The sequence below is a fragment of the Talpa occidentalis genome, unplaced genomic scaffold (genome assembly GCF_014898055.3).
Source record: "Talpa occidentalis isolate TD23 unplaced genomic scaffold, MPIMG_talOcc4v2.1 talOcc4.2, whole genome shotgun sequence".
NCBI lineage: Eukaryota > Metazoa > Chordata > Mammalia > Eulipotyphla > Talpidae > Talpa > Talpa occidentalis.
This window is the reverse complement of record NW_023602073.1, coordinates 125,807,152-125,819,184: the sequence shown is the minus strand read 5'-3', so window position 1 is coordinate 125,819,184 and position 12,033 is coordinate 125,807,152. Positions and strand designations below refer to the sequence as shown.

The 12,033-nt window shown below is 34.2% G+C and overlaps 1 protein-coding gene across 1 annotated transcript in view; it reads right to left on the bottom strand.

Moving 5' to 3' along the window:
- LAMA2 (laminin subunit alpha 2) overlaps positions 1-12,033 on the bottom strand; it is a 536,992-nt gene that overhangs the window by 34,865 nt on the left and 490,094 nt on the right. The window contains exons 51-52 of the mRNA XM_054697817.1: positions 6,803-6,941; positions 1,414-1,534 (exon numbers count right to left, since the gene is read on the bottom strand). Of these exons, the coding sequence (XP_054553792.1) occupies positions 1,414-1,534; positions 6,803-6,941 (260 nt within the window). The remainder of the gene's footprint in view (positions 1-1,413; positions 1,535-6,802; positions 6,942-12,033) is intronic.

Below are 12,033 nucleotides of genomic sequence, written 5' to 3'. Positions count from 1 at the left end.
TTAGGTTTTATAAGATTAAAACTTCCAGTAAAACTTGAAGAAACCAGGCCTCCCCTGGTGGCACAGGTGGTTGAGCAGAGCGCTGTGAAGCTGTCCGCAGCCTCTGCAGCATGGGTTCGATCCGGGCCAGCCAGCGGGAATCCCACATGGCACAGCAGACCTCTCTTGTCTTGTCCGCTGCTCCCCTCAGCAGTGTGTTTGGTCAGTCTGCCTGTTCTGTTCCCTGCTCTGTCTCTGGTGAATCCTCTCACACTCCTGCGTATCTGGCCTGTACCCCATTCTTGTATACATGAATCAGTAAATCTAAAAAAAAAATCCTAAGATTTAAAAAAAATAAAAATAAAACCTTAACCAATATGGATCCCTAGAGTTTCAATTCTGTATAGTATTTCATTTTATCTGTAGTCTCAAGCATTTCTGGGTGGATACCCATGGTTAATTGCAAATTGGAGCCTGTAACTATAAACAAAGAAAACCCTGAATATTTTTTCCCAGTTTTTAAAACATTATGGGTCAGTGGTGGACTCACTTGTCATTTCTCCTCATTGTCCCTTTATTTACCTGAATATTACAGTAATGCCTTCAAACAGTTTTAGCTGGAGGAAGAGGCTACAATGAACAGTTACATTATTTTGGGGTATTAAGAAATTATGATATTTAACATTTACTTTTTAAAAATACTCATAGCACTTTAGAGTTCCCATAAATTCTTACTAATATTTACCATTAACCATTGATGCTTGCTTCTGCCTCCTGTTGGTCAGCCCCTATTGAACACTCAGCAGAAGTGTCAAGCAGAATCATGGGGCTGCTGGGATGCTTTGGCAACAAAGAAAATACTCTGAAGATACCTGATAACAAGGGACTTTGCAGTCATGTCAAAAGCAAGTCTTTGTAGGTGGTTGTCAATCTATGCCATGTTGAAAGAAAAAGAGGTTCGATATCCAAGCTGCACTAATGATTATGGTGTAATCTTTTAAGATTTGTATATATTTCTAACATAGTCTAGAAAAAAATTTAACACTGCTAACAGAGGTCTAAATGACACATAAATATAAAACAAATCTAAAATAGGTGACACAAATGAACAAAGGGAAAAAGGAGTGTTTAAAAGAGAACTAGAAAGAATTGATTCTAATTGATACTAATACTGATACTACATGCTATGAAGGGTTTCCATGTGGAAAACTGATTCACAGCTTTCTGTCTTTATAATATTATGTCCTAAATTTAGTCAATCACTGTAATTATAGAAGTGGTTCAATCTTCCTTTATTAGTTATATGTAAATAAGACTAGGTTGAGTGGGAATTTAAAATATATTAAGAAGGGGACAATCCCTTTAAGAGCACCCAAACCAAATAAGTGATATCTGTTATGAATATATTTAGGAAGACAATAAAAACAGACCAACCTCCAGAGAGCATCCCTTGGTAACACCAACATAATCAGGGCTACTGAGTATATTGTATGGTGTTCTTGAAATTTCAATATCTTTAAGACAACCAGAATATTTCTTCAAATTTACTTCTGGCCTGTTGAAAAGTTAAATGGAAAATAAAAGCAACATTATTAGGACAATAGAAGTGGACAGTCTGACTTCTGGAAGCAAACGGTATAGAGCAAACTAGACACAGCAGACACACATCTCTCAAACTGCTCATAGCACATGGATCTAGCAAACTCTGTGTCCACATCTACTGAAGAGATTAAGATGGTGTTAACACCATTCGGAAGAAGCAATTAAAAAAATAACCTCATCCACAGCATTTAAATACAGGGGATAGGAATTATCTGACTTAAGTGCTTTATAAATTTGATGAATGTGTTTCTTTCTTTTCTGATAAAGAGCAAAGAATTGTGTAGATAATATAAACATCTACATAGCAAAAAAGATAAATGAAATATTTCTCAGGATATAGGAGAAAAATCTGTAAAAAATTATTTTAAAAAGCAAATGTTGGGTCTCCCCTGGTGGCGCAGCGGTTGAGCACTGGGCTGTGAGGCTGCCCGCAGCCTCTGCAGCACCGGTTTGTTCCCCGAGGGTCCCACCAAAAAAAAAAAAAAAAAAAAAAAAAAAAAAAAAGCAAATGTTTCTGTCACTGAAATTTTTATTTTGGGGGAGGGTAGTGAAGAATAAGATAATATATTTTTCCTTACAACTTTTAATTGACACAAGACATAAAAAACATTCTTTTGGGTCACATAACCTAAAAAAGATACTTTAAAATTGGGTTGACAGATGAACCCCTCAGGCCTTATACTATTTTGAGCAATAACAAAACAAAGCAACCAATGGCCAGAACATACCCTGAATTTTTTCAATAATGTTGAAAATTGTTTCTATACCTAAATGATATTTGAATGTTCACTTTAACACATTCATAAAAAGGAACAAATATGCTAGCATACAGCAGGTGCTCAATCAACACCAGCTAGCAGCCTGTGAGGGTGATAGTTCTTTAGTCTAAAGCAATGCAGTTCAGAAGAACTTTCTGTGATGATGCAAATACTCAGTTCTTTCCAAATAGGTAGTTACTAGCTACAGGTGGCTAATGCCACTTGAAATGCAACTTGTGCCAATGAGAAGTAGGCTATTTATAGTTATTTACTTGTAATTTCAAATTAAATAGTCACCATGGCTAGTGATCACCATATTCAACAGCACAGGTTTATAGGGATAGAAAAAGTAATATGGTTTTTGGTACTAATGAGTATTTGTAAAAACTGTCCAATCGGGACCAAAATATTATGCATATTAAGGCAATGACTAATTCTCTCCTCATTGTCCTATGATGCCAAGGCTTTCTTTTTTTGTCTTAATAAAAAGCACATGACATGAGGAAAAACATATGGGGAAGTAAATCAGACCCTGGTGGTGTGTATCAGGTAATTTCTGTCATGCCAGGTATTTGTTGTATCTCTCTCTCTCTCTCAGCTTTATTTTCTTTGCTCATTTTCCTTTATTCCTAAGGTCTTCTTCTCCTGTTCAGTCAGGTGGTTATTTTGAAGAACATGCCCCCACTAGAGGGTGAGCATCTTGCTAGAATCTTTGCATACAAAGCGAAGGAAATGAGTGAATTTCGTTTGCAGGGTTCATCGGCTTACACACTTTCCTTTAGAGGAACACTGATTTACTACAATTTTTTCAGGAGTCTTATAATAAAGCCAATCACTTCTTCAAGTTACATAGTTTATTATTTTATGCAAACACAACACCATTTCAAAATGGAATGATTTAGTAAGATCAATGTTATGAAAATCACAAGGAACAAATAATCACACATGGTGATCAGACTCCTAATGGCAACCACAGGTCTTTGTTTCCTCTGTTGCCACAAAGGCAAAATTACAGAACCATATCGTGTCCTTCCAGAGTTTTACTAGCTTATATTCAAGGCTTTGTCTTTTAGCCATCTAAGCAAATAACACAAATGATCTTATAACTACATTGTGATAAAACAACTGGGATTATGTTTCTCACACTTTCATTCGTATATACTTTAGTTTTTGGAAATCAAAGTCTAGCCTTTGCTTTACATTTTCTTGGATCAGTTCAGCTTCATTATCTCCCTTCCAGAAATTGGAACAGTTAGGCTCTGAAATACCCAAACATGAGGCATTAGCTCTAGTCAGAGTGCGCCAGCCCTGCGTATCTCTGGGGTTGCATCAGCCACTTACAGAGGCTGGCTGCTCACAATTTTCATGCTAATGCCTATCTGCAAATAGGATTTTAATGCTCCTGAGAACCTGTGGGAACTGTCCACAAACTTCTTCACTGTTAAAGCAAACACTTGTTTTAACATGGTATTTCCTGAAATTCCTTTTATCTGAAGCCATAGCTAATTCTAAATAAACACAGCAATAAATAAGCAGCTTTGCCAAGAGGTGCAAGAGCCGTGTCAATATTTGCATATTTGCAGGTTTGCAAAAAGCAACAAGGCAGTGGTAAGCATTTGGAAGCGCAGGTTGATTATTTAGTGGACAGCAGGATGTGATGGAGACCAGAGTCCAGGGTTCAATCCAAGAGTCCCCTCTGTTCCCCAGAACTAAATTGTGCTGATAAACCTGACCAGCTGCCCTTCGCGTGTGCTGCTGCGTGTGCGCCCCAAGGGGCACTGTGCCCAGGCTGTTGAACAAGTAAGCAGAGCAATCTGTCATCATTGCTGGTGAAACAACTCAAATTGCACCCAACTGATGGTGGGTAAGCAGCAGCATCTTTCTAAGCAAGGGCAGCAAGAGAACTATCTAGAATGCACTGCTTGTTCATTAAATGTGCTATGAATAAAGCTGCAGGTGTTGCTCTGCTTCTGCATCTCTGCTTGTCTAAAAGCTGCATTTACCCAACCCATGCACTTGAAGAAGGCATGCATAAGTTTAAATTTTACCTTGCTTTCATACTAGGTCAAAGGGAAGAGACAAAAACAAAACAAAACAACAATTTACTTATAATTGCATTTCCATTTAGTAAAACATTAAGCTGTAATCATAAATCTTTGGGAAAAAGCTTCTCACAGGAATCTTCAAAAATATGTAAAAAGCTGACATAAAAGAAAACAGACATGCTCTTGACATAATGAACATATATAATCTAAAGAGGACCATTTCCTGTATGATTCTATCAGAACATTTTCATTTTGAAATATGAATTTCAGCTACTAATTTTTATCAATCTTTTGAATGATAAAGTGTACAAATTCATGAGTCTCTTACAAATATTTACCCTCAAAGAGTTTGACCTAACAATATATGTAAAAGTAATTTACGTTTAATTTTTTAAAATTTTTTTTGCGTTTTCTCATGTGAAGACCCTGTCTGGGAAAATAACAGCTATCCATAAATTCATGGCTCTTGATTACTCACAAATATGTCTAAGAATTGTTTTTTAAATTTATTTTAATTTTAATTAATTCATATATATTTTGCATCAATGTTCATTTTTATGCAATGTTTGCTTTCTCCTCTCAGATGTAGTCCTCATAAAATTCCCACCATAAATTTACCCATGCACCATCACCACAGTCCTTTGTGCTCTTCCCTTCCCTGTTTTGCTCTTCCTTCTACCTTCACCTCCCCTGCAGAATGTCTCTGATTTATAATTGTCTGCTTTTTTTATTTGTTATTGTTACTGTTATTATTTTTTTTCTGATCTCTTATTTGGTTCCCCTATATTCATCCTATATGAAACCATCCTATATTTTTCTTTTTCCTTCTGACTTATTTCAGTGAGCATAATTCCTTCCTTTGAAATCTGTCATTCCATAGAAATATCATAATCCTTAAATGCTATACTATGAAAGCTAAAGAATCTTAGGGATAAAAATTTATAAGGTAGATCCTAGATATTCTGAAAGCTAATACTTGAACCCATCTTAGTGAAATTAACATAGGTATTTTTGTAGATAATTTCTAAAATATATTTAAGCTAATCAAAACTAAGTCAACACTACAATAAATGATATATTTGGATAGCCTTATTTTGCCTCTACTTAATTCAGTCATAGAGAATTTAGGTTGTGATCTTGCAAAGTAGAGCTTAAACCTGAACAACTGATGTATCCCTAATGTTATCAGTGTCTGACACATAACAAGTACTCAACAAACACTTGTTGAGTAATACTTATATTATTATTCAAATACATTTGGGTTACAATGATTTTTCCTGACAGGATACATTAAACCTATATTCCTAACATAAATGCATTTTAAGTAGATAAATGCAGAGTCAGTTTATTTGCATTATGAAGCATATCAACTTATGCCCTTGAAAGAACAGTAATTAGAGAATAGCTTGGTCTATGAGTTTAGATACAGAAGAAAAGAAGACTTTAGGTTGCATAATAGCTGTCATAAAATGGGACTGAAGTTTCATTCTTTATTTTGAGAAATATGCAAATAATTGACCACTATACTTTTCAATTATTCTAAGATCCCTCCAATCATATTGTGTCTTTTTAGAGTAGAACCATACAGAATGGCCTTTTGTATTCCATTAAAAACCAGCAAACTAATTACTAGTCAAGCCAAACAAAAATTAAAAACATGGTAGTCTGCATTTGTGTAAACCTTTGTGAATTAACCAAATCCATTTATGCAATTCTGATTCAATTAACATATGTTGAGCACCAAATACTCAATACATTTTATTTGTTATAAGATACTTTAAAATAAAGCAATAAATAAAATGCTACCTGAAATATTTTCTGACATGTTTTTAGTTACTTGCTTTTAATTTTGAACTAATTGAACTACATGAGTTAAATGTATGTTCCCATCCTGTTATCTATAAAACAAATGTGAAATAAAAAAAATATTGGCATGGTCATGAAAATAACTAATATACCTTTAGCATTAGGTATAGGGGAAATCTCCAATACACCATTATCATACTAATGCTTAGCAATAAAATAGGTTCTACTCAGGTATCCTGGAATACTAATTTTCAGAACACTAGGCAATATCAGTGTGTCATTATATCCAGTGAATGTTCAAGGAGAACAGCAATTACAAGATTCCACATTCAATGTTAGTTTCCACCTTTAATTACTTTCATAATTCTTTTCACTGGGTTAATATAAGAAACAGTGATTCCCATCTATCTCTTTAACAAAGATGTCAAATTAATCCTTTGGTTTCTAAATTCTGGTGTTGTTCTAACATGCAACAGTATTTTTTTCAATTACACCTTTTTGCAACTAAAGGTTATACCACATTCCTGTTGTAATTAAATTTCAGGACTCTGGTGAATATAGTGGCCATTTAATTAAAACTTAATCCTTAGCTCTAAATATACACTAAATTACCTCAAGTTTCTCAGTGTTGGCAGACCACCAAAATATATTTTGTCATCTGCTTTCAGATCAAGTCCAAAGTTATTTCCAGGAGATGATGTTACTATATTCTCTTCTTGGTTAGTGTCTATGTCAACAATGGATATATTGGCTGTAAAGGTGATAGAAAGGTTAACATTTTATTTGAGCAATGCCAATCATCTCTATAGCATCACTATTACTTTAATTCTTAAATTAACACTGACTTTCTCAAACACTTGTACTATATACAACTATTTAATAAACATAGAAACAATAATAACAAAAATAAAATACATTATTCAACTATCCACAAGGAGAGCATGAAAATAATAGTCTGAACATCAATGAAGACAAACCAAAGAAGAGAGAAAAGTTTAGATATAAAGTATCATTTGGCATAGTTTTCTTTAATATACATTATTACTTAGAAAATAAAGATAATTAACTAATGCTAACATAAATGTCTAATTAAGAAATATAATTATATAATATATAATAATATAATTAGAAATATACTGAATCTGTGGTTCCTTCTGTACATTTCAATATCCACAGAACTATTTGGGCTTAGACGCACCTTCAAAGAGATGTGTATGGGATAGTTGTACCTGGATATGGAAAGATGGGATTGTTTAGTTCTGCAAGATGATGGGATTCATGTCCTTTGTAAGTTACATGTTCATTATAGGATGGGGATGCTGAGTGTTATGAAAGAGGTACAGTCCTCATGACTTACTGCTTTTTTCCTCTAGTTGCTAAAGGTATTTATAATATGAGAAGGATAAGAACTCAGAAATAGGAAGGAAAATAAAAAGAGAGGTACTTCTCTGTTTAAACTGCTTTGTTCAGAAAGCACGTGGGAACTCCTTAAATCATTGATTTTCCCCTCCTCCCTTCATTCTTCAGAGCCAATATAGAATCTGAATTATTTACATTACCATATTTTCCTAGACCTAGTCTTTAGTGTTTCCTATATTTTGGATCCTTAAAGTATATGGGGGCATCTGTTGATTAACATAACAGAATTTGCTCTTAATCTTTGACTGATATAAGATATGAATTAGCTAGAGTCTGGAAATGGATATTTGAACCAATGGATTGATTATAAGAGCATTTCTAAATGTCTATTCTTTGAATGCTAGTCTCTTGGATGTTCCTGATTCAAATAAATATGACAGAAAAATAAAATAAAAGTCAAAATCAAAATAACAAGTAATTAACAGTTCATATCAATAATCACCCTAAATGTGAATGGTCTAAATTCATCAATAAAAGACAAAGGATAACAAAATGGATGGTCCTCAAGGCAGTTATGCTGAGGGAAATCAGTCAAAAAGTGAAAGATAGTTTTTTGGATGGTTTTACACTTCTGTTAAATATAAATATGTAAAACCAATTATATGCAAATAATAGAAGGAATGAAACTTGAACGAGGCAAAAAGAAGACAATGAACCAGGCAAAAAGAAGACAATGACTAGAGAAAATAGGGAGGCCCATGGAGGGGTTAGGGAAGGCAGGCAGATGGCTTATGGGCATTGGTGGTTTAGTAGAGGGGAAAAATTACAGAAAAAAAATACAGTTAAAACTGTGCTGTAAACTCAAATTTATCTTCAAATTCAATCACTTGTTTATTATTCTTTAACCACATCACATTTATTTTTATTGCAGAGGTATTTTCCAAATTTATCTGAACTTGAAACCCTATTATCTCCTTTCAACTCATTATCTTTTAGGATAGTGTTATTCAGAAAGCAAAGAAAAATACCAAACTCAAAAATTTCATTGTCATCTGTAGCTCTTCCATTCCAAAAGGAAGTATCTTCAATAAAAACCAAATAATTTCCTTATAAAAATGACCAAAATAAAACACCCAAATCCATTAACACTGCAAATCCAGTTTTTTTTTAAATAAACAGCCAAACACCTAAAAATAACTGTGCTATTAAAAATATTTATCAAGTTAAGATGTAAAAATTGAATCTCTTCACACACATTAATTTCACAGATACCTATCTCTTTGACTGCACTAAGTAAAATTAAAAAAAAAACACACAAAAAAAACCAAAACTGCTTTCAAGATTTCTTCATATGTATTTCTTTTTATCCAGATCAGCAAAGAAATATTCAGATGGGGTTGTTGACTGGAACAACTGATTGTTGAAAATAGCCTCCTTATTCAGGCCTGGTATGTATTTTGGCGGTGTCTGTGGAAATGAGATTCTGTCCCTATCATAGGCAAGCCAGGGACTGAAGGTAGTTTTCCTCTTTATCCATGAATGAATATATGCATTTTAGAAATCCTTCTAAGAAAAACTGATTAAAGAGCAGTCACACAATTGAATTGAAACTCACTGGCCAATAAGTTAACTGCAGCAGAGCGACAGAAGATGGCATATTTTTACTGATTTACAGGAAGGACTTTATTCTCTCCTTCATGAGTGATAGCAATGAGATGGTTTCTGCTATGAAATGCTAACAGTTGCTTTTATTTCTTGTTCAATCTCATTCCCTTACAGAATACCTATCAACAAGATTTCAGAGCTGATGAGATCAGATGTCATTTATGTGTAAGCAGGGAAATAACGGCTTCAGATAGGTTTTAGAATAGGAGCTCCATAAGTATCGCATCATCAGTGCTGAGTTGTTTATTAGTGAATTGTTTTTTCTTTGGTAATTCTCCCCTCTCTTAATCCATTGAAAATATTGACTTATTTCTGCTCAATGCCTTTGGGGATACGGAACACTTCTATTAGTGACTGGGGTCCTAATGAACTCCCAAAGTGGTGGAGAATGCCTCCAGAAGGAGTGTATATGAGTTTCAAGGGACAGTTGAGAATAATTCATGTAAAGGAAATAATCTGATTTCTGAAAAGGAGCAATGACCCAAATAGCTAGAGCTATTTGGATTCTTATTTGGATTCTTATCCCACTACTCCTTAGATTCTGATCTTGCCAAAATCTGTGGTGACTTCCCTCCATCTGAATTTAGTGGCATGTTGGCTTTGATCTTTTCCATACCTATGCTGTATTTGAAACTGGGGATATACCTTTTTTTTTTTCCCTAGCAAGTTTGCTTTTTTGCTCCAGATTGCCAATCTCTCCAGTTTGTCTTATCTTTCCAACATCTTTATCAATCTTCTGCCGGGGAGCCTATTTCTTTGAACACTTTTAAAATGCTGATGTTCCCCAACTCCAAAAACAGCTAGTTTATCCACCTTTTGGTGAAGTGCTAGAAAGTCCAGATTTGAGTTCTCTGGGTAAACTCAAGCTTATATCTACTTATTTTTCATGGCCAAACATTTATTCCTGTGTTTTACTTTTGCCTAAATATCCATATTCAACCAGTGAGACATCATCATCTCTCCCTCTCTCTCTCTCTCTCTCTCTCTCTATATATATATATATAAAATATATAATATATATCCTCAGTACTTCAAACTATATAGTTTCTATATCAAAGTGACTATCATTTTTCTCCCAATTCTGCATCACTCATTTTATTTGGTGACACTATGATTCATACTTGTCTCCCAAACTAGAGCCAACTGGACTTTCTTCTCCCCATTCAACATCTAATCATCAACTGTACTAGATTCATCCCTTGAAAAACAATTTTACTAGGTATAATAAACATAGTGCAATTTGCCTATGATTAAAGTGCACAGTTTAACAAGTTTTGAGATATGTATACACTCATGAAGTCATCACCACAATCTAGAAAATGAACATATTCAACACCCCAAAAGTTTTCTTATGCTTGTCACCCTTCCTACCTCCCCCTAAATACAGTCACTCACAAGTTATCTCTGTTCACTTTATCAATTATAAATTAGTTTGTATTTTCTAGATCTTACATAAATGTACTCTTTTTCTGCCTTCTCTCACTCAGAATAATTATTTTGATATTCACCCATTTTGTGCATCTAGTTAATAGTTTACTACATTTTATTGCTGATAGTATTTCATTACGTGGATATACAACAACTTGTATATTCATTCACCTGTTGATGGATGCTTGAGTTATTTTGTGTACTGGGTAATGCAAGTAAAGGTGCTATGGACAATCTGGTCCAAGTCTTTGTATTGATACATGCACTCATGGGTCTTGGGTGATATGTAAAAATGGAATGACTGGTTCCTATGGTGGGTGTATAGTAGTTGCCCTTGTAAGAAACAGCCAATGTTTACCATTTTATATACTCATCAGAGGTGTATAAGAAGTCCAGTTGCTCCATCCACATCTCATTGCACATTTATTTTCTATTTCCCTAGTGTAAAATTACACTAGAATTCTTACTTCCAGTCATTATTTATCTTCTACCTGGAATGATTTTCAGCTTAATTGTTCATTTTGCCTCCAGCTTGGATTACTGAAAATCAATTTTCCTTACTGCACCTTTCTCCATTTCTTCAGTGTCTCACGTGTGGGGTCTTCCTTTGCTGTACTGTATCAGTATTGTTTCCTTCCGTTTTGGATCATCTTATTCTAGATATTTCTGTTTATTTTGTCTCATCTCTATTGAGCTACAACTATTTAGGACATGATGATGGTTCCTAGTTATCTACCTCTTAGAACTCTACTGAACTTCACATACACGTAACAAATTGCCTGCCAATTATATAGCGCTGCTAGGCTGCTAAAGATACAAGTATCTTTAATACAACATGTCTAAAAGAGAACTCAGCATTTTTTAAAGAAACCTATTCTTTTTCCTGCAACCATCAGCTTGGTGAATATATTTTTGTGATGGGAAACAGGAAGAGGGAGAGAGGAAGAGAGGAAGAAAGCAAAACAGGATGATTTTCAACCTCATTTAAAAAAAATAGCATTCATACTGAATATATGAAAAAACTCTTCAGTTTTAAAAAGCTGAAATCCATTTTTTTCAACCTCTTTCTTCTTCATCCTTACTTAGTTTTCACTATCCTCACTCTTCACCTGGTTTACTGCAGACGGCAGCAGCATCTGAAGTTGTCGGAAATCTACTTTCCAAACTGCTCCAAAGAAATTTTACTAAAGCATAGTAAATCTGATGGTGTCACATCCTTGATTAAAACTCTAATTCCCTATAGCTTTCAGGATAAAGTTGAAACTCACAAGATCCGTTATGAACAGATTCTGTATCTGCATGGTCAAAATTAATTAGGTCTAATATATAAGTAGATGTATCAAAGCTTCAATTGAAGATACTGATAACACTATAGTACAAAGAATGAAGGG